The sequence below is a fragment of the Agelaius tricolor genome, unplaced genomic scaffold (genome assembly GCF_023055355.1).
Source record: "Agelaius tricolor isolate 1412-34295 unplaced genomic scaffold, bAgeTri1.0.p SCAF_2, whole genome shotgun sequence".
In the NCBI taxonomy this organism is placed as follows: Eukaryota; Metazoa; Chordata; class Aves; order Passeriformes; family Icteridae; genus Agelaius; species Agelaius tricolor.
Genome location: NW_027269262.1, coordinates 46,963,158 through 46,986,741, shown reverse-complemented (window position 1 = coordinate 46,986,741; position 23,584 = coordinate 46,963,158). Strand labels below are relative to the sequence as shown.

Sequence of the window (23,584 nt, the reverse complement as noted above, 5' to 3'; positions counted from 1 at the left end):
CCGATCCCGATCCTGCTCTACCCGGCGGCGGAAGTGGCACGAGGCGGAGGGCGCTAACTCATTCCGAGATCACACCGCCAAAGTGGCGCATTTGTTTCCAGGCCCGTCCCACCCGCCTGCCCCGCGCCCCCTCGCACTACTTCGTATGGCCAGCACAGTTATCGCCGTCCCTCTCCTTCCCTCACTCCCACCCTCTCCTTCCGGGCCTCCACGGCGCCTCCTTCCCCAGCTTCCGGGCCGGCTCCGCCTCCTCCTTCCCCTGCCGGGACGTATTTTGCCGGGCGGGGGCGCTGGTGGGCCCGGCAGCAGCAGCCGTCGCTGCCGCCATCGCTGCAGGACGGTTTCAGTCTCCTCAGCTCCCCAACATGGCAGCAGCGGCGGGAGGCGGCCGCGCACCTCGCAGGCCGGCGCTGCTGACCCCTCGCGGCAACGGGGACCGCACCGTGTTCCTCTTCGACCGGCGCCGGGAGCAGGCGGACCCGGACGAGAAAGTGCTCAGCTACGGCAAGGACAACTACCGCGCTTTCCGCAGCGCCGTCTGCCAGGTACGCGGTAGGGCGGGCGCGTCGGGCGCGGCGGTGGCGTTGTTTCACTAGTGAGCGTCCGTCCCTGAGGCGCTGGGGCTGGGGGGCGGCCGGGGCGGGGCGGGGGTGTCACAGCCTGCTCGGGGGCCGCCGCGCCTGCCGCCTGCCCGCCAGCTTTGTTGCCGGGATAGATGGGCGGCCATGGCGGAGAGCCCGCGGCCGCCCCGTCGCCGTCGCCTTTCTCCCGCAGCCCGAGAGGCCGGTGCGGGGCGGCGGCGGGAGCAGCCCCTGCCGGCGGGCGGGAAGGCAGCGGGCGGCCCCCGAGCGCCCCCGCTCGGGGAGCGGCGGCGGCGGGCGCGGTGCCGCGCTCCGGAGGGCGTTTGTAGCTGACGCGGTGGTTGGTGCTCGGTCGCAGCGCCGGCTCGGGGGTCTCACAGGTCGCTTCCAACCTAGATGGTTCTGTGGCTCTGTTTCTGCTGTCCGAAGTGGTGGCGATGAGCGCCGTTTCCCGTCTATAGCGGTGGCTGCCATTTAAATACCGTGTCTGGCGGCGCCTTTGCCTGTCGCGTGTCCTTTCGGTTCTTTTTCTCTGTCGTAACGCGAAACGAAACTTACTCTGTCTTCACAGCTCGGGAAGGTGGAGATTGTTTTCCGCGTACGGGCTGTTCCAGCAGTTTGCTGGCGCTGCCAGTAGGCATCGCCCGTTTCTGTCACGGTTTCGTTTTCTGAGCGAGTGGTAAATGCCATAAACCTCTTAGCTGCCTGCGTGTTTTACCATGTGAAATGCGCAGGAAAATCAGCTCTGAATTTCTGTACTAATTTAGTCTGATAAAAAATTTAATTTTAGTTTCTTTGTCCAGTATAATTTGCACTTCGTTTTCTAGCTTGTAAATTCTATTTTTTACATATAGATGGGATATAATAAATACCTGTTTTACATTTTAATAAATAGAATTATTTCTAAATGTTATAAAAATTTATCGATTATTTATGAACCATGTAAGTACTACGAAGTATTATTTTTATATGTAATATAACTATATCATTATTAAATATATAATTAATATAATTATATGTGATAATAATTATATATAAGATACAGGCAAAATATTTATTGAGAAAAAAATAACTAAATAAGTAGTGTATAAATTGTTCTATGTCTGGACAGTGTTTCATGTAATGGCTTCCTAATGTGATGGAAGCTTTGAGTTGCCAGTGTTAGCAGGGATAGCTGTCACTTGTGATTGCAGAGTTCTGTGTCCAAAATGGCATAGCCACGGCAGAGTCATCTTCCCTAGAAGTGTCCAAAAAAGGAGTAGAGGTGGCACTTTGTGATATGATATGGTTTAGAGAGTGTTAAGTCTTGGAAGACTGGGAAGTCTTTTCCAGCCTTTTTGATTCTGTACTCATAAATAAAGGGGTTGTGGAGTGTTAGCACATTGCTTTGTCTGATCAGTGCCCGATAAAGACATGAATACACTACAGTGTAACATTCTGAGAAGCTAGACAGTGGGGTGGGTTCATGACCTTCCAAGGGTTTGTATCTCCTGTGAGTAATTTATGAGTGTTAGATAATTTTCTTCTAGAATTGTCTTAATAGATACAACTGCACCTAGCAGATGAGCTCAAGAATACTAAGTATTTTCAGTAGTTGAGGCAAATATGTACCTGATGAACCCACCCGTCTTTCTCTTAATTTTGTACTTTATCGACAGGCTGAGTTTAACACTAATTTACAATTTGTTCTAGAATGGAGTCTGTCTTTTCTGGGTTTTTTTACATATACTCCACAGTCCAGTGACTTAATGTTTCCATATGTCCACATGGTGTTCAGTTCACAGAGCTTTTGGCATATTTGCAGTACTAAGCCATCATCACCAGCTGTGACAGATCTCGGGTACAAACATCTTTGGGCATTTTTTTTACCAGAGATGTTTTGAAGTTGGTACCTTAATGCTGTTAGGCAGACTTCTCGCATGGGCAGCTGAGCGTTTGAGAAGCCTGATGCTGCAAAGCAGACCTTGCTGTGCTTGAATGTGCTGCCTGTGAAAGTAAAATTTTCAAGTATCGTTTTTTTACTATGTTTAGTATTACAAGCCTTGTCACCAGTCCTGGTGGCTGTTTTGCGTGTTAAGGATAACAGAGTCTGTGCTCTTACAAACTTATGCAGCAAGAACCTCAGCTGATTATTCTGTTAGAGAAAGACCTTCTCCAATAATGTGTTTACTGTTATGAATATGAACGAGACCAAACTTTCTCTGGAGAAAGAGGTTTTCGTTTATTAAAATAGCTGCAAGGAATGGAGTACCCAGGATAAGCCCAGGCACCCACACAGCGAGCCAAAACCAGAACAGTGCGCTAACCCCAAGTGCACTGGGTTCTCCCCACAAAACAAGTATCCAAAAAGAAGAACCCTGACCCAACCGAACTCCCCCCATTTATAGCCCCCTTTGAGTCCAGGATTGGTCCATTTTGGATCCGTGCGGTGATTGGTCCATTTCCAGGCTTCTCTTTGGTCTTTAATGCCGTTCATTCTGGACCAAGCATTTCTGCAGGGCTTCAAACGATTCCAATCCCTCTTTGACCTCTCCTTGCCCCACCAGACCACTGTTTCACCAAACCCTGGACCCTTCTCCTAGAACATTCTAATCAGCCCCCCCCTTAACATAATACAATTAATATAACATAATTAATACAATATAATTGAACTATACCCTAATTTAACATAACTTAATTTTTACCTATAACATTTACCATCGGTGAGTGTGGTCAGAGATGCCTCTGTCACTGCTACTTTCAGTGTAATGACTCTTTGCACTTTGGAACTGTCATCATCTGATATGTGGGGCATCTGACTCTGAAAAAATGCTGAGACAGGTGGATTGGCATGACCTCTAAATGTTGGTACAGTGAAAACTGATGTTTGCTATCTCATGTCTCCCACACCAACAATATACAAGTTCTAGGACTTCTGAAAGAACATTTTGGCATCTCAGTGCTCCAAGAGCTTTGTAAATTTGGTTGTACTCCAAAGTTCTCCATTTCTGGCATCTCGAAAGTTGTAACTAATTACTTTTAGGAGAAAGTGATGAATGGGTTCACCGGCTTGGGACAGACTTTCCTAGGTTCGTGGTGCTGAAAACAGCAGGGAAGTGATGAAAGCTCAGGAAGAACGATTCTTTTGTTAAGTGGATTTTGAGTTAGTTCAAACTAAGGTGAAGTGGAATGTTGTAGTCACTTTTAGACAATTAAAGCTGTTAGGCACTGTCAGACTGCTTGATTGGGCAGATACCAAGTATGTAGCAGTGTTGTTTCCACGGGTCTCCTGTCTGGTGGCTCAGCCTCAGTACAGGCTCAGCTTTCAATGGACTTTGATTGGAAATTTGTTGTACAACTGAATGATGTGAGTGTAGCAGCAAAGGTGCTCCCACATGGCCATGGCTGACAAGGATGCCAGAAATATTAAGCTGTTGGAACTATTTATGTTGTGAACGTTTTCCTATGGCACAAGAGAATTCTTCTGGGTAGATGTGTATGTATAGGAGTCAAATCCTACAAAAAATTATGAAATTAAACCTGATTGTGGTATGCGATGATCCTGAATTGAGAAATTTAAGTACCTGAAGGCATGGTCTTAGGCTGCTACTTCTGAGACTTAGGGATTTTTTTTCATAATGCAGAGAGAAGGTATTTTCCTGTTTGTGGAGCAGAATTGATTCAGCCACTTCAGAGGCTGATTTAGGAGCTTATGCATGTCGTGTCTGTTGTTATATAAAATATTCCTCTATAATAACTAAAATATTCTTAATTAGTTTTTGAAATTTTGGGAGGGGGTTTTAAGCAAATTTTTGGTTTTTTACTATCCCATAAGTAGTTAATGCATGTCTGTGTAGTTGAAAGTGGCTTTATATACTGATAAATTAGCCTTTCATTCTCAGTGTTGCAGGAGGGAAGATTTAGGGAAAAAACCTTATAAGAGGGTGGAGCTTATAGGTCTTGGTTCTTCATCCTTGTAGTGATCAATCCTAAAGCAGAAAGCTCTTAATTAAGAATAATACTAGCTTGAGTATTCAGTTTGTGCCCATGTGGAGCAGTCATATAATTTCAGTCTAGAGAATCATGAAGTTTTAAGGTGAATAAGGGCATTAAATGCTGTGTGTTGCTTCTTCTTGGCAGTACTGTTTCTTGTGCTCCTTATTGTTGTCTTCTGCTAGGTCTGTACCCTACTGCTTGTCCTGATGTTTAGAGTATAATTCAAAAATACTTAGTAGCAGTAAGCAAAATGTAGCTAAACTGTTGGCAGCTAATCTGAGGTTCCTTGCTCGCTTTACCCAGGTGCAATGTGGAACTGGAACACTTGAGTTTGTTGCTGGGATGGCAGAAATCCTTCAGTCACTTAGAGAGGTCATGCTCCTTTGATAGCAGAAAGGTGTCTGTGCTGGAAACTGCACAGAAGTTTTGCCATGTGTGAAGGGATTTTTAAGAGGCTTTGAGGTGAACTACCAGTCTGAAGACAGTTAATGGTACTAAGATTAGGGTTACTACTTGTATAGGATCCAAAGTCATTGGTAAATGCTTCCTTAGTTCTTCTGAAGCTTCTCCTCATTGTTGTGATCTCCTTGTGTAAAAAAAAAAGAAAGCATAGATCTGTAATCTGTATAAAAAGTAATTATCTGTAATTAAATATCAACAAGTATCACAATAAAACAATATTTTTTGCTTTTAGTCTTTTGTTGAGCTTCCCGTTGTATCCTAACCTACTTACTATTTAAACAGATATTTAAATAGATTTTGCCAATCCACCCAAATAAATTCCAATGTCTCAATGAGCCAAGAAGCAGAAAAGGATATTCATTAAGATGGTGTATGGAAAATAAGCATAAGTGTAATATCAAATCAAGACAAGAAATAAGTGAAAATTTTGGTAAATATTTGCTTACAGTGCATAATAAATGAAGTATAATCAAATTATTTGCAATCAAAGAAAAAATATTAGGAACTTCTGCAAGTTTGTATCACCAAAACATCATTCTGATAAATGCTTAATAGAAATACTTCCATTAATGATAAAATCAGTCCATCTTGCAATAATTGTATTTTTGTATTTTAAGCCCTATGATTGCTTAGCAATTTTAGCAATTCTGTGTAACCAGAAACTAAGAATAGATGTATTTTAAACATGCTATGCATATGCAAAGCAAGTTTCTCCTTGATTTTTAAAGACACTGCTGGAAATACTGTAAGATGCAGCAATGCTGTAATTTTTTTTCCAACACTATCACACTGTATTGCAGAATTCACTGAAATTGTTACTGATGTTTTGATGGGAAGAAGGATGCAGTTTGCCTACCTTTGTGCACTTAGGTACAGCCTTATGTGTATCAGTTGATTTGGAAAGCTGAGTGGCTTGTAGGTTCCTGGTCAAATTCAAGTGTTGGCAACACAGTCACATGAAGAGTACCTGCAGTCTTTAGTATTGGTTATCCAGGTGCAGTTGTTAGATGTGACTAAATATTTTTTGGTTTTGAAGAGTGGTTTCTGAATTCTTGTTCCTTTAAGAAGTGGTGCCATACAAAGTATTTTGGTAGGAGAAGCTGGCATGAAATTAATGTTCAAATTTTGGCTGATAGCTGCACTGAGTCTTTGTGATTGTGATTTTAGACATGGTAGTTTGTGAAGGTCTTGTGGAAGTTACTGTCTAGACTCAGACTAAGTCTAGTAACATGCTCTTTGTAGAAATTCTGGGGTCCCAAGCTTCTTTCTGCTTGCTAAAAGTTGCAAATCTTGAAAAGATGTCTGAGTTAGTGCATCATTCTGGACAAATACACTTGTGACTTCTGTAGAGATGTTGTGTCATACCATTTGCCACTTTTCTTTTTTTCTCTTTTTCCATCAAAATTTTGATAAAACTTTAAGGTACCTCAAAAACCTATTCTATTACTGAATCTTGTGATACATAGCAATGTTCTAAGTGTTTCTCTTAAACTCTTAGTTCTTAACTTCTTAACATCTTTTATTGATTACTTTTCGTAAATATTTAGAAGTGTATCAACTGAACTTCTGAAAGTAGTGAAGCTTTTAAGTATGACAGAGGGCAAGGACCTTGAAGTTCTGCAAATGTTACCCTCTGTAATTTGTTCTTTAGATGGAGATGGTGCTGTCAATAAAGGATGGTTGGAAAATATTTTTAGAGCGTTAGTGTTCATTGCTAGTTTTTGTCTGCAGATAGTCTCTAAAAACCATTTGACCAGAAGATATGGGCTCCTGTGTATCTCTGTAATATATAATTTTTTGATTTTAGCTCTAAGAAATGCTTAGAAATAATTTCTACCTTTATTTTTAATTTTACCTGCTTTTCTAGAGACTTTTGGATTCCTCTTTGTTGGTGTCCAAATATATTATATATAAGTTTGTGTTGTGACATTAGGGAAGCTTATTGAGATTGATTAGAGATGACTGTCATCATCCTGCCCTGCTACCATGAGTGCTTAGTCCCAGGTCCTCACTAAGACATCCTCAGCAAGTTGTCATTGTGTTGAGAACTGTCCTAACAGTGGAATGGAAAAGTTTATTTGATTAGCATTCTTAGGAGGCACATACAGTTGTTCTTATATACTTCTGGCAAGGTCTCCACTTAATCTTTTTATATTTTAGTTTTCATATCTGCTACTTCTATTAATTACCTAAATATTATATAGTTGTATGAATAATTGAGAGAGATGATACAAAAGACAGTTCTTGGCTTGAAAATCTGGGATTTGAGAATGAAATAGTTTCCCTTAAATGAGTACTATCATTTCATCCATTGTTGATGTAAGAGATTTCTCTCAATTTGGACTGATAAATCTTCATTAAGTGGGCTGATTAACCGATAAATGCATGTCTTTCAGATGATAATTTGGTAAATAGCATGGGATATTCAGTTAATCAGTGCAAAATTACAGAAGGCTACAGCCTTCTCAGTGTTTGGATGTGGCTCTTAGCTTCATATTTTCAGATTCCCGGACAAGTTTTTGTAAAGCAGCTGCTGGATCAATTTGAAATACTTTAAAAGCTATTTTGCCTTTTGCCATGTTGAGTTGCTAAGTGTATAACTATGAAGGAGAGCATTGAAAATGACATTATCAAATTTCTTAATGTTTAACTAATACAGTTCCAGTTCCCCTTTAGAGGTTTGCATTGGCAGTACAGTTGTAGTAGTCAGAGAAAAAATACTTCTTGGATGTGGAAGGTGACTCCATGGATTTTATGTCTCTGTTATCCTTTGGCTGCATCACTAAGGCCTGCAGCCATTTATTCTCATTATTCTCATGTGCTGTCTGCTTGGATTGGTTACGGTTGGAGGATGCAGAATTTTAAGGGTACAGAAGTTGCATATTGTAGGGAACAACTGTTTGTGTTGGAAAGGTTTGGATTCCAAGGGGTTAAACATCTTTTCTGAAGATACTGTAGTCTTGGCTTCACTGTTCTACCTTTGTCATGTTGGAGTGTGTTCTATACCAGGAGGAGCAGAGGAAGTGGGCCAATGACTCTGTCCTTACAGCATGTTATTTCTCCTTCACTTACCGCCTCAAGCCTATTCATGTGACTGCTAGCGGTGGTGGTGCACACACTAAGTTAAATATTTGTTCTTTGAGCACCTTTTCCAAGGCAGATAGTAAATCCAGAGGCAAAATCTATGTTGACTTCCTGTTGAGTGTTTTAGTTGGCTCAGTAGGCAGGTAAGACTTGCTGTGTGTGTGTAGATCAAGTAGCAGTAAAACTTTTGAGCTTTTGTGCTCATATGTGAAAGAGAAAAGAAACAGAGGCCTGTTTGAAGTGTAAGCTACCGAGGAGTTATCTATGGTTTGAGGGGTTGTGTTTTTGTTTTGAGGTTTGTCAGGTTTTTTTTGGTTTATGAAGAAAACCTGTGACTGAAGCTGGTACATAAACTGAACCTTGCTTCTTGATTCAGACTTAAAGGTTAAAGATACCACAGTTCATTCACGCTTTCATGTGTCATACCTGTAAAGTGCTCTGCTGAAAGCTTCTTGGGCGTGTGACATTGTCTCAAACTCCTTTAGCACTGTATTCATCTCATGTCATAAACATCTACCAGCAGGTTGAGAGCTATTAACTTTATTTATCATTAAACATAGGTGGTGCTCCAGACCGATCCTCCAGTTACAAGGAGGGCATTTTTCTTGTTTGTACAGGCAGCTTTTTTTGCGTCTGTGTCATTCTATGGGTTTAAGGATTGATATCCTGCTGTGTGCAAAACAGGGTAAACTCAGGGGTTTTGTTTTTCTTAATTTAACTTATTGCCTGTTAATACAAACTTCTGATGATTGATTGTGGGGGAAATTAATCACTTAGAGAAGTGATGCATTTCCTTCCCCTCTTCCAAACTCATCTTCTGTCATACACCATTCTTTTCCCATTCCTAGTTTAATTTATCCTTGTTCTCCCAATGCACATCTCATGGTCAATCCCAATTCCTTTGGTTAGGCAACGGGTGGTGTGAGACATCAGGGCGTGTTCGGGGCTTTATTCTGCTGCTCATACTGTTTGTTTTCCTGCTATGATGAATTGCCATAGGTCTCAGCTCCATGGGAGTAGGAGGACAGAGAGAGGAAATTCTGTGCCCTGATGTGGGTCCTCCATGGCCCTCAGCAGCTTTGGGACCCTCCCTGCCCTGGTGTGGAGAACATCCTTTCAGTGGGTCTGTCCTGGGCAATGTCTCCTGATACATCATCTCCTCTGTTGCTTCTCTTTTGTCTCTTCTATGTCTTCCCTAATAAGTTAGAGCAGAAGCACCATGTGCCCTTCTGGTGGAAATCTGGGGGAGGAGTGAGTTATTTCCATGGATTTGAGAGCTATCTGGAACTGGCTATGGCTGTCTCAGGGCAATTGATTGCCTCTTCTCACACTGGTCACCCCTACATCTCTCTGACATCAAAGCCCGGCAGCGTACACTCAGCACGCTTCCAAGTGTGGTTTAGCAACTAATTTGATTTTCATTCAACAGCTATGGTTGTTTTCCCAGAATATTAAAATTTTGGTTTGTTGACATAATCTATACTTTTTAGGCTTTTGGTGTAATTTTTCTCTTCTCTATGTACGTAACAGTTCATCTTTGTACTATTTTAACTCTTGCATTTGCATGAAGTGATAATATGTAACCAACAGTTTAGGGATCCTTGCCTTTTCATGTCTGCCTTTTCTAGGTTGTGGATTTATTTGAAGTTTGTGTCTGTTTTTTTCCCCCCAACGTCTCTTCTTTTGTATACAAAAAGATAAAGGCTTTCGCTTAGTTGTTTGAACACAGTAACCTCCAAACATGCTTTCACTGTGAATGTGCCGAGGTGTTTCTGAGCATAGTGATTGTACTCTTGCAGATTTTGGTGACAGTGAAAGCTTCATCATGGTTGTGTGTCTGGATTATCATGGAATAACTCACAGATTTATCGTATGAACGTTTTTCTGGGTCTGAACTTATCAAATTGAGTTGTGTACATCTTCAGTACTTACTTGGAAAAGGGCACCATGCTGGGCTGAAAAAGACATGGCAGTGAAACCTGAACTTCTTACCAACAGAAGATAACATGATATCTCTTACATGCACAAATCTTACTGAGAAATTAAACATTTGACCAAACATTGTCTGTTAGAACTGAATGAAAATTGCCAACTGTACAAGTAAATTGCCCAGTAGGTTCACTTTAATTCAGGAATGACCAGCAGCTTCTCGTTCTGGAAATCAGATCCACATACTGGCACAGCTGTGCAGCTGCTTCACTGCTACCTGGCATAGTGGGAAGAGACAGGGACTAGGATAACCAAGAATGTAGGAGAGAGGGAGGGAGGAAGTAAAACAAGTAAGTCTTATATAGAAGTGAAGCATTCAAACTGAGTAATTCCCAAAGTTTACAAAGGATATGGCCTGTCAAACCGTGGCATGGACAAGAAAAAACAGTAATCTGCAGTCCAGACTGCCAAACTTGGTCTGTGTACCTACCTAGTAGTTTGTGAAGTGGAAAGGACCTGCTGCCAGTGGACGCTGAAATGCTGGGTTCGCCCAGGAAATTAAAGCATAACCTGCCAGGCTGTTTGGGTTGGTTTAATTGAGGCTCTCCCATGGAATGGGGGGGAGGACCAGAAGGATGAGGCTGCCCCTGCTTCCATAGCAGGCTGCTGCCTTGTACATGCACTAGCTGATCCTAACTTTTTGCTGCCTTAAAGTAAATACTGCACTCTTCATAATGGTGTGAGAGGAGAAGAGCCTTTGGGAGAGTGAGAAAACAAGGAAGCTGTAGCTATAGCTGGAGGGAAAGATGCTTGTCTGTGCTTTCAAATGTAAAACTCTACAGTTACTCTCTATTAACCACTGACCTCAAATGGCACTGTAGGATGTTAGCTTTTAAAAATCCATATATTTTAATGCTTACTTTTCTTGCTCTCAGCAGTTTTATAGTTTTTCCTGTACAGATTTGCTATGTGGAATTTTGTGTAATGTGAGAGGTAAAATTGAAGTGATCTGAATTCAGAAGAGTTAAAAATACTACTTAGGGTTCTTAAGTCTGAATATCAGTCTCTGTCATCTGCATTAGTTTCACTTGCACCAAATACTATGAGAAGTTCACCATTTTTTCTAATTTTGCTGATTAAAGTTACAGATAATAACTGTAACTTTAATGTGGTCACAGGGAGAAAGTAACTGAAATATGGAAAGTAGGCTCTTAATGAAACCATAAGTAGTGTTTAAAAATATTTTCATGAGTCTGAGTAATAGGGATGGAAAGAGAGATGTGGGAAATGATGAGGGCAAGCTGCTACAGAGAATGCTAGAGCTTCCTTCAGGGAAGAATCTGGCTAGAAATGCATAAAGTACTTGTCTGAGTTGTCACTGCAAGACTGACTGGGTTGATGGAGTTTGATGAGACCTGGGTTGACTTTTATTTGAGTTTCAAAGACTGGAAAGGCAGGAGAAGGTACCGATATTTAGTTTATTATTTTGGGAAAGAGATTTGTGTTGATCATCAGGGTGTAAAAATGAAAGCAAAAGTAGAAGCATTTGAATGCATGTAGAAAGCAAGATAAAAAGTCTAAAGCTACAGTAAACACATTCAGAAGAAGGCATCAAAGTGGCAAAGATTGTTTATGTTCAGAAAAATAAACTTCAGTATTTTAACAGTAAAGAATTTTTCTGAAAGAAATCTTTATTTTTTTCAGATGTATGATATAATTGAAGAACAACGACTTTAATACCCAACGTTAAGAAATATTAGGTTGGTTTGGTGTCTTAGGAGTGCAGTCAAATATGGGACACCCTCTAGATCATAACTATTGTTATTGTAGTTTCACAGTCTTGTTCCTCTGCTCTCAAGGGGGTTATCTGTAGGACAGTTCTTCCTCCTTAAAATTCCTGTTGCTCACTAGAGCATATTTTTCTTTTATGCAGGTAAAAGAGCAAACCACCCTAGTATGAACAGATTTGGCTAAAGTGAGAAAATAAGTGATCCTAAGTTCAACCGTGTTCTAAGAGATTATGTGATTACTCACCAGTAGCTTGTGACAAAGTAAATAGACTGTGCCTTTTTTTTTTTTTTTTAAGTATCTGAATAGTTTTTGGACTACTTAGTTATCATAACTAAATAACCTTCAATTTTATAGGCATTTGGCATACCTTCTGATGAAATCTTTGTTATCACCACAACAAATAGGAAGGAAATCTCTGAAGATAACTTCAGTAAGTATCTTAGATGACAAAATAATTACAGTTATTTCTTACATTGGCCATAAAGGTAACATGATAACTGTTTGTGCTCTATGATATACAGTAATTAACTGAAAGTACAAATCCTGTAATAGTTTGCCAAAAATTGTTTAAAAATTACTTTCACAAGCATGATTTTGATGAGTTCATATGATGACAGTTATACTAAGTATTTTCTGTCACAAAGTCTGTAAATGATAGGAAAAAATTATATGTACATCGCTATTACCTGAGAAAACTTGCATTCTAAAGCTTGGAAATGTGAAAGGATATTAATTTAAATGTAGTTGTTGTTAAATGCTGAACAGGCAACGCCTAGGACAATACACAGATTACCTGCGGCTAAGCCCGTACTTGTTTTGAGAGCACAAGTTGCCTGATGCAGTGCTCTTCAATGTACTTTACATTTCATCTTCACTGCAGGCGAGCTTGTTCACGATGGAGTTACTTTATATCTGCTGCAGTCAGTTGATCAAATGTTGCTTTTGGCAACCAAGGAGCGAATTGACTTTCTGCCCCACTATGACACACTTGTCAAAAGTGGCATGTACGAGTACTATGCCAGCGAGGGCCAAAATCCTTTGCGTAAGTACCTGCAAAAGTAATCTTGTGTAAATGATGTTTTTATGAATATAATGTGGTTATGAGCAGTTCAACTTAAAATTATAGCTGCTAAAAAATAGTCCTAACTGCAAAACAAAAATTAATGTGTTCTTTATACAAATTCTTCTTCTAAAAATTGTTAAAAGTAGCCACCTAAGGATCCAGATTTATAGAGATACCTTCTCAAATACTTGTTCAAGAAGTTTGAGTATTTTAGAAGTAAAATAACTTTAGCCTGAATAATCTTGTGCATGTCATTCAGACAGGTCAGCATTTGTGTTATGAGGTTTTTGTCTCCTGTACTAAACTGTAGACTTTGTGTTTGAATTTCATGAACGATTTTTGTGTGAGCTACTATAGAATGTTTTGTGCCCTCCCATCTGGGGTGCTACAGGGCTTAACTTACCAACAAGAGCAAGTAATTCTTTAAAAAGATGCTGCTTTAATCAGTTTTTATCTAAGTGGTGCATGAAATATGTAACCAGTATTTTGTATTGTTTTATTGAATAAATTACTTTCTGTTCATGGCTTCTCTGAAAATTCTGTCTGTGGCTGTGATTACCTTCTAAGTACTATGTAGTTCAAAGGTACAGCAGGTTCAAAATTGCACAGAAAAAAAATCCAAAAAATATCAAGAATCAAGCATCATACCATTCCTGTTGTTTTAAAACAATATAAAAAATGTTTATAAATAGCAGCTGTTATTTTTAAGGACCAGTCTTTCCCCTTTCCTCTTTGTGCACATCATTTGTTCTGTGCCCCGGCAAAGGCACTATTTTGGTTCGGGTTTGGTGGTACTGTTGAGTCAGTGGTACACCCATCCCTGTGCACAGGAATTGCTGTGTAAGGCCACTCAGAGCAAACATTCTGTGGAGATCTGTGCTTTATTCCTGCCAGCAGGCAGTAGTGGACCTGTGGCTTTCCAATACAGAGAAACTGACTGGAAAGGCCAAGCTGGGCATGGTCTGTAGCAACCACACCCTGGTGGAATTTGATTACATAGGCAAGTGTAAAGTATTGTAAGGACTCTAAACCTTAGGAAAAGACCTTTCAGTTGTTAAAGGATGTTAAAGGGTGTGGTTCATGGGACACCAGGAAACACCCTTGGGGATAAAGGAGTAGAAGAGTGCTTGCAGTTGCTTAAATGACTTCAGAGCGCAAGAACTATTGATTTCTATGTGGAAGAAATTGGGTGTAGAAGGCAGGAGAATAGCATGGCTGAGTAAAGACCTCCTGGTCAAACTGAAACACAAGAGAGAATTGCACAGCTGGTGGAAGCAAGCTATAGAATAATAGCAAGCTAGAGAATAATATAGCAATAATAGCTAGCAAGCAAGCTAGAGAATAATGCAGGGATATTGCCTGGGAATATACAGATGAGATCAGGAACACTAAGGCACAGCCGGAGCAAATTGGCAAGGGATGAGAAGAAGGTTAATAAGGGTTTTACAGATACATTAGAAAAGGATGACAAAAAAAGTTGCACCCTAAATAAATGAAATATGAGGTGAGGAGGTCTAGGGGCAGCTGACATGGGGAAGACTGAAGTACTAAACCAATGCCTAACCAATTCTGAGTGTTGATGAAGGACCATTGTTCTTTGCTATGGAATAGTAAATATGGATCACCTAACTGATGCTCAACTACTCTGCAATGAAGAAAGTTGCAAAAAAGTGCAGAACAGTTTTTGTACTTCGATAACAGCTTGAGGGAAAATGCCACGTGCTTCAGTATTGCTGTGTTACACTGATACTCAAGGGTTTTCTTTTACATGTCTGAAGTATGTGGCCAGTGTAAATTGCACTGTAGCATTCTGAAGAACTCTGCAAGTTGTAGGAAATAAGGTTTCCTCTTTAAAGAGACTGACTGGAAATGTGTGTTCACTAAAGCTGGTCAGTCAGATGGAGTTAATCTGAATTTGATGTATTTTTTCAGATTAAATGCAATTTTCCAGTAAACTTAGGTAGTTTTACTTTAATTAGGTAAGTGGTCCAAGCGTTAATGGTTAGAAACAACAAATTTGTGCAAACAGTTTGCCTGACTATTTCTGCAGTGTATTGCCATGGATCTGACAGAAATTTGGCTGTATTTACCATTCACTGAAATCCTTCAACCATTTCTACAATTTTCTTTGTTTTCTATAAAAAATTAACATTGTAATTTTAAGTGTTTCACAAAATTTCAATTCAGTTTTCTTCAGTTAATTAATTCTTCCCTCAATATTTTAACAAGTCAAAGTCCATTTTTATGTACTTTTGACTCACATATGAATCATAAAAATTAATTTCTAATCGTGAAAGGGACAAATCTGTCTTTTGTTAAGGAGATGGTTTATCATTGTTCTTTCTAATAATTGTGATATTGCCATTAAGAGATATGGGAGACTTAGTGATGAAACAAATCATAAAGTGCACGTAGAAAAGCTGTTTTGTTTTTTTAAACAAGATGTTATGTGATTTTGATTGTTCTAACTGGGCTTAGGTCTTGTCTGTGTTTAGCTAATGTGTTGTCCTAATTGTTGAAAGAAACTACTATAAGTGCGTGTCTGTTTTCTGAGCACTAATAGGGTTTTTTTTCGTCAATTTCTTTAGCATTTGCCCTTGCTGAATTGATTGACAATTCTCTATCAGCTACCTCTCAAAATACTGGCATTCGGAGTATACAGATAAAATTGGTAAGATAAAAATACTTCAATGTTTTCAGATGTAGCTTGCATTATCCTTTTTTTTCCTGTTGCTCCTTGTTGACTTGTGCTGTTTGTTTGTCTTTTCCCAAACAGCTGTTTGATGATTCCCAAGGAAAACCAGCTGTTGCTGTGATTGATAATGGAAGTGGAATGACTTCTAAACAGCTTAACAACTGGGCTGTATATAGATTGTCCAAGTTTACAAGACAAGGTGACTTTGAAAGGTTAGCAAGTTCTAAATATTTCTACAACAATTATCTAGCTCTGCAAAGGTCCATAAAATATGCTTTTAAGGCATACCTGTATACCAACACTCAGCTAAACCCTGTCGTTTTATGATTACATAAATAGACCCATACTTTTTCTAAGTAGGCAATAGAGAAGCTTTATAACACAAAACTGCTCTTCTGTTGTTGTGACACACTGAATACTCTGAATACTTTTTTGTTCTTGAGACCTTTTCTAAACTGTCTTTTGCTTGCCTGCATACAGTTTGGGGCATGCTATGTTCTGCAAGGGGTTTTTGTACCATGTTCATCTCTTACCTGAAAGCCTTTCAGTGGTGCATTAAATGATACATTCAATATCTGTTAAGCTACTGCAAAACAGATGGTTTTAGTTCAAATTTTCTTTTTTTTAATTTAAATTTTAATTCTGTATAATGTATTATAAATTATACCTGGAGATGTCTATTTTTTGATGCAGGCTACACAAAATAAATGTTTTGCATTTAAAGAAGAAAGTGGAGGTTCTGTGGTGGGTTTTGCTATTTATATGAATTAACTTTACAGTTTTGAGTCTGTTCTTAAGAGATGTTCTACCTGCACAGCCAGGCTTAATCCTAGTGTATAAAATTCCACAAAATCAGTTATGTACAGTTTTTGAGCTTTGGTCACATTTTAAATACCTTAAGCCTAGGATTGTAAATGTGAAGATGATAATTACAGTCTCAGTCATAACTACTTTGTCATATGAGCAGGTAGTGTAAAAAGTAATATGGTTGTGGGAAGTGATAATATAGCTGGGGGAATTGGAAACATCTCCAAATGGAAAGTCAATGTCTTTTAAGCATCTGGAGATATGTGCATAAAAAGTGATTCTGGGTCATTTGTAGAGAAATTCAATGCTTTTTGAAATTGCTGTAGCCAACTTTAGTAAATTTAGTATTCCTAAAATGCAGATTTAAACTGTGGATTACTACCACTTAATGGAAACAGAGGTCTAAATTATAGTAGGATACCATCTGCACCTTATTTTCATTTGGGACTGTTGTGATTTAAAGATAAATGTTTTCCTAAACTAGATAAGGCTGTTCAAGGTGACTTAGAAGACATGGAATTTCACTACTGATAGCATACATTATCTCTCCAAGTCTGCATTTAATAGTTGGTTGGCATTATTTCCCACTTTGACTTAAAAGTATTTTTATGAAAGGATGCTGTCAGAAAGATCAGGCTTGCTTTTTAAGCCATTTTTTTTAGTAAGATTTGGTTTACGAGAAGGAGCAGAAATGTTTTATAAGATGACTTAGGAAAATACTTACTCTGTCATTATCCTTTTAAAAAGAGTACATCAAGAATTTCAGGCACATATGTTTTAAGCTTGCAGTTTTAAAAGGTATAAAGTGAAGGATTTTTTAACAAAATGCCAGGAGGAAGAATTTAGTAGAAGCTTTAGATCAAAAGTATCTTTATGTTTTTTAATTACTTTTGTCTTGAAAAATTTTATTAAAGACACTTTTATTCTCAGTGATCACTCAGGATACGTGCGTCCTTTGCCAGTGCCTCGTAGTTTAAATAGTGATATCTCATATTTTGGAGTTGGAGGCAAGCAAGCAGTGTTCTTCGTGGGACAGTCTGCCAGAGTAAGTCAATGTCTGACTTTAATTTTATTTTAGAACGTTGGCACACAATCAGATTGTTACTTCCTAATTTTTAATCACAGCATTAAAGTATGTTATGATGTTAATTTTAAGTCTTATTTTGATTTTAAGTGCTGTTTCTTTAATAAAATCAGATGATAAGCAAACCTGCAGCATCTCAGGATGTTCATGAACTTGTCCTTTCTAAAGAGGATTTTGAAAAGAAGGAGAAAAACAAAGAAGCAATATATACTGGATTCATTCGAAACAGAAAGGTAAATACCCTTAAGATTCTCACATTTGTAATTGAAAGCCTTTCCCAGGTTAATGTGATTTAACTGTGTAATATTCCTGTAATACTTACCTGGGGATATCTTCACATTAGTGAAACATTTGCACCATGTAGTGTAAAAGGCAGTAACCAAGAACTTGAAGACACTAAAGACAATTTATGCCTTATTTTTTTATGTGATGCTTTTTCCTCTTTTCAGTTAAGGTTAAATGACAGAAATGCTTTACAGTTTTGCATGTCAGGTTAAGAAAAATACTTTAAAATACTTTTCCAAGCACAGCAATTTTTTTTGTTGTATATGAAACAAAAATGAATTTTCTCTGAAGCAGTAAGGAATAAATTAGGGAACCAAATTGTACTTGTTTAGAAATATGTACGACTAACCTGCATATGGGAGAGAAGTCCAGCCAGACCAACAAAACCCAATGATTTTATAAATATTCATAAATGTTGTAAAATAAATGAACTGTTTAGCTGAAAGCTAAACTCAACAGTCCTGATGCTTTTCATGAAGAAAAAGAGCCTAAGTAAAAAAGCTGTAAGATAAGGAGGAAGATTTAAAAGAACTGGTTTTTGGACATTTTTGGGCAAGGAGGGAGAGGCAAAGATATAGCTAAGGGTGCAGATGGGAGGAAAAATGGGTGGTGTGTATGATAAGGTAGTCAGACTTGAGCCCATATCTTGTGGATTATATCAGTGTTCTTGGTGTTTCATATGGATGAGAAAGGAACAGTAGGTAAATAAGGTTTTTATCATGCCAATTCTGGGTCAGTGAGTTGCAACAAAAAATGAATTGCCAGTTTTGGTTTTATTCTCTCTACAATATCAGACTCAAAAAGTAGAAACTGAAAATAAAAGCTGACAAAATCTGCTTTATTGTAAAGGGTACAAATGCTTTCCCTCCCTGCTTGATACTAAAGAGAAAGGTGGGATGATACAAAGTAGAAGACAAACTAAGGCACGCATAAGTTGGAAGAAAGCAGCTGAATGAGATGCATAGGTACTACTAAAGAGTTCAAGAAGCTGGTGCAATCAACTGTTTGAAATGCTGTGGTAATAATATAAAATCAAAGTTAAATTGACACTGTTAAAATGCAAGTAAAATTTTATTTAGAGTTAAAAGGTAACTTGTAACTATCCAAGAGGGAAGAGATGATGTGAAAAGTAATAGAAGTGAAGTGTGGAGATAATAGAGATTTCCCTAAAAGATTCCTAAAACTCAGGTTTAGGAATTTTTTTGCAAATCATTGAAATACCTAGGCCAGTTCATTATATTGGTGTGAAATAAAATGTATGAATCCATCTCGCTAAAGACTTGAAAAATGGTCTGTACTGTACATACTTCAGCAAGAGAATACTGTGGCAAAAGTAGAAATTGTAAATGGATTACTAGTGTGAGAAGAATAATTGAGCCTTTGAGCCATTCAGTTGGTGAAGGAAGTTACTTTTGCAAAGAAATTAAGATGTAGTTAATATGAAACAAAAAGAACTTTAGAACAAGGCCATAACACTGAAGAGAAGTAATATTAATGGTATCCCTGCTGGTCATCTTTCCTTGATGGGTAATAGGCACCTCTCTTCAATGCAGTCATTTCTCTGGACCATTGAATATTACAGAGAAGTAAATGGTAATTTTCTAGTTGAGATAGATGCTAGGAATGTAGGGGAAGGTGCCATGGTAGTTTGTAATCTGTAGTGGGAATGTAGCCAGATAATTCAGGAGTGGTATTTTGGAGGCTCTTTTGGTCTGTAAATTTCTTCCATGCTGTACAAAGTGGCACTTGTTCAGCATAAGTGTGCAGCTTCTAGGTTTGTCAGATCACATGGGGATGAGGACCAAGCAGCTCTGGCTTTTCTTTATTATTGCCAATCCCATCACTAGCATAGAAGAGTCCAGGCTATGCTATGGGCAGGCAAAAGAGATGTAGTCTTCTTTGACGAAAAGTCTCAAAAATTGTTTAATTATCCTTTTATCTAAGGAGAGCTCTTTGATTCCCTGGGGAAAGTAAGTCTTGATAGAACACCCTTAACTGTTTCACATAACTGGTTAGATAGGACATGTTTCCTTTCATGCCTTAGTGATATGGGGTTTGTCTGCTTTCCTGCAAAATAAGACATGTAGCTGCATTTACTACAACATATGTTCTCAGTTGTAGCAATTGTTTGAATTCACTAGAAAGATCTTAATCTTTGTTTTAAGATTAAGGGTTTTTTTCTGGATGTACCAAATGTAAGGGATTACTCACTGCTCCAGTGTGAAGCATGACATCAACCACTGTGTCTTCCTGCACTTTAGAGAACTGTCAAAAGAGCAAAGTGCATCCATTCAGGAAAAGACAGTCGGTAGTTTCTGGAATGAGGAATCTCTCTTTCTGTTAGACTACTTGACATTTCATCTGGAATTGAGGATTCACTTTTTTTTCTTTTATAACAAAACTGTTTCTTCTGCTTGAGTTTCTGCTATAGAAAGCAGCCTATCCCTTTAAAAGCCAGTAATTTTTTTTGGCTTTGTTTTCTTAAAGAGGACTTAATGTCTTGCACACTTAATGCTTCCACTTGATGGATGAGAACAGGGATATTACACAGCGCTACATTCAGCGTGCTTAAATGCATTTTTAGACAGCACACTTTAAGTGCTGTGGTGAAAGTGAGTTGAAAATAAACTGGATTGGGGATGTCACATTCTCAGTTTGTTGACTTTAATTTGGAAACCTTTATTTTAAGCTTTAATCCTTTGTGATACTTAGCATCGTGTGTTCTGTATTACTTTTATGTTTTTTAATCTCTTTCAAGTTGATGAGAGTTCGGAAATTCAGTTTACATCCCTGATCTTACTATTTTATTCTTTTTGCAGCCATCTGATTCTACTCACATCACAAGTGATGATGAAAGATTTCTTCATAATCTAATATTAGAAGAAAGGCATAAAGAGAGTTTCACAGCAGTTGTCATTACAGGTGTACAACCAGATCACATGCAGTACTTGAAAAACTACTTTCATCTTTGGACAAGGCAGCTGGCGTAAGTTGGTGATTTAAAAGATTTGAATTAAAAGTGGGCTACTAACAAAGTCAAGTAATTATGAACTGCTTCTTTTTTGTACTTTGACATTGGCCTTATTATTTTTAAGGCTGTTAAAACTTCAATTAGCCTCCCTATCTAACCAATTTTACAGAAATTAACACAACTGAATGGGGCACCCCCAACCAAAGATGTGATTTGATGATTAATACATAATCCACTGTAATTCTTACATACATATCCACTGTAATTTTTAGTAGCCTATTAATTTAATGGTGTATTACTAATGTAAAAAGTTATTTATCTAATTCCTAATAACTTCATCAGTTACTTTGCTCACAGCCGTGCTCCTAACCTTGGTACCTAGCATTGTGTTTACAGTTTTAGGGGATCTTTTGGTTGGTTGACTTTTTTAAACAACAATAAAAGAAGGTACTGCTCTTCATCCCAGTTTAAGAGAGAGAAGGATATATGACACTATCTGCTCTGTACTGTAATAATGTTGTCAGTGGGCCTGCAGAGCCTGGAGATACCTGTGAATAGTTTGGGCTTACCTGTTATGATGATGGATCCATCTGTGAATGTAAACTGAAATACAGAGGCCTAGACCAATATTGAAATCTGGCAAACTACACAACTTTGTTTTCAAACTATGATTTCATTTTTGTGATACCTATAATCTGATAATAATAGATGTACTTAAAAGAGGATTAATATAAGAATTAGGTAATATCTTACTATGTGAAATATCATTCAGTGTTGCACATAAAAACTTGTTGCTGAAACCATTTTTAATGTCATGAAAATATAGGGTACATCTACCCGCAGAGGATAATTTAGATCCCTCATTAGCTTCCAGGTGCTCATCCAGTTAACACTCACGCTTTAGTGTGTGTTAGTTCTTTCCAACCATCTCTTGAAGTGAAAGAGCTGCCTCTGTTTGAGATGGAACCCAGGTGCAATTATTCAGATATATGCCCTGTAGCTGTTACAGTAAAACCACTCACTTAGCCTTCCAGTGCTACACAGTCCTGTGTCACTGTTTCAGCTGTAATGGCCCTTTCCCTCAAACACTTCCCCATTCCCTTCTGCCATGCCTTTTGCCACACATGCAGGGTACCAGTTTCATTCCGCTTTCATGCGCTGCAGCACAGCCCTCATTATTGTGGATGCTTTGAAGTGGAGATGAACCCCTAAAATAACAATGTCTTAAGGCCAGGAGACTGCCTTTTGAAGTCTGGAAGCACACAAAATACTAAGCAGTTTGGACATACTATAAAATCCTGAGCAATGAGACCAGGAGGAGCTTTTTTCTGGGAACCAAGATTTCTCTTTGGGGAACATTTAGTGTAGTGGAGGTCAAAGATAAGTAGCTATAAACTTGCAGGTGCATTTGACTTTAGTCATGCATTCAGTCCCCTTGACTAGTACAATCTCATTTTTCTCCAGACCATCCCCCAGAGCTTTAAGGATACAGTCTTTGAAGTTGGAAGAATTAGCTAGCTTGCTGAAAAGTTGAAGTAAATGGAGTTAAGTTCCTCAGTTTTCTCAAATTGCATTTCTCTATGAAATTATTTAATCTATTTGACCACATGGATTTTTTGAAATTTCTTAAATGAGGAAAAATGCCAATTAGAAAGCAACGTTTAGAACTGAAAAACTATTTCTATTATGCAGATCACGTCCATGACTCCTACCTATATTCAAATTTATGTAAATAGTGTAAAGATAGCGATTGTTTGTTACATATTTCTGTTACTATTAGATGATTGATATAAAACTGATATCAGAGACAAAGTGTGGAAACATTTGTGGCTCTAGTTCTGATTTCCAGACTGCAAGACAATTTACAGTAGTTTTTTTTTAGTTTACCCTTTGATGTAAAGGATCTGTAGCCAGATAACAATTGTAACAATTGTAATTTTTTTCACTTACTCATTTTTTTTCAAATTTGTTTCCAATTATTTTACCCAAAAATTGGTCCTAGTGTGATTGTGCATGACAGAGATGAGAAGAATGAAAAGGAGTCACTCCCTTTAGTAAATCTTTTGTACCAGATATATGTTGTCGAGGAGTTGATTTATAACAGTGCAACAAACCAGTTATATTATAATAAAAATAAAAGCTTATTTAGATTTTTTTAAATTATAATGTGCAGTTTTTAAATTTCACTTGCTGGTTTGTTTTTTTTTTCTGAAATGTATTTCAGACATATCTATCACTATTATATCCATGGACCAAAAGGAAATGAAGCTAATGCTGTAACAAAGGAAATAAGCCCTTTCAACAACATTGATATTCAGGTAAGAGATTTTATACATGTGAGTCAAAAGTCCTCTTTAATGCCAACTTATTTTATATTGTGCCTGTTTGTCTGTAATAATGCATTTTAAAATACAGCATTCAAGATGTGTATGTAGTTTAATTTTTTGAAGTAATTCTGTTTAGCATTGCAGTGTAGGAACTAACTCCTTTGCTAACAGTCAATTGTCAAAGTGCTTATTAGTATAAGTCTTTTTGCTTTAAGGAAAATCAGCTTGTTTTCCTTTTTTCCAGATTTCAATGTTTGAAAAGGGAAAAGTGCCAAAGATTGTCAATCTGAGGGAGATCAAAGATGACATGCAGACATTGTATATAAACACTGCAGCAGATAGTTTTGAGTTCAAGGCACATGTTGAAGAAGAAGGTATAGTTGAAGGCATCATCCGATACCATCCCTTCCTTTATGATAAAGAAACATACCCTGATGATCCATGTTTTCCATCAAGTAAGTGAAATGTTTTGCTGCTTGTCAGTCCTATCATAGACAGTCCTACTACTCTAAATATTTTAATGAAATAAA

The 23,584-nt window shown here is 38.2% G+C and overlaps 1 protein-coding gene across 1 annotated transcript in view; it reads left to right on the top strand.

Annotated features, from left to right (window-relative positions):
- The first annotated feature begins 282 nt into the window (after positions 1-282).
- Positions 283-23,584, top strand: part of SMCHD1 (structural maintenance of chromosomes flexible hinge domain containing 1) — a 67,844-nt gene continuing 44,542 nt past the window's right edge. Inside the window, exons 1-10 of the mRNA XM_071417888.1 lie at positions 283-545; positions 12,177-12,252; positions 12,703-12,864; positions 15,474-15,556; positions 15,662-15,792; positions 17,318-17,432; positions 17,585-17,704; positions 20,576-20,742; positions 22,952-23,045; positions 23,299-23,509. Coding sequence (XP_071273989.1) covers positions 366-545; positions 12,177-12,252; positions 12,703-12,864; positions 15,474-15,556; positions 15,662-15,792; positions 17,318-17,432; positions 17,585-17,704; positions 20,576-20,742; positions 22,952-23,045; positions 23,299-23,509 — 1,339 coding nt within the window. The 5' untranslated portion in view covers positions 283-365. The remainder of the gene's footprint in view (positions 546-12,176; positions 12,253-12,702; positions 12,865-15,473; positions 15,557-15,661; positions 15,793-17,317; positions 17,433-17,584; positions 17,705-20,575; positions 20,743-22,951; positions 23,046-23,298; positions 23,510-23,584) is intronic.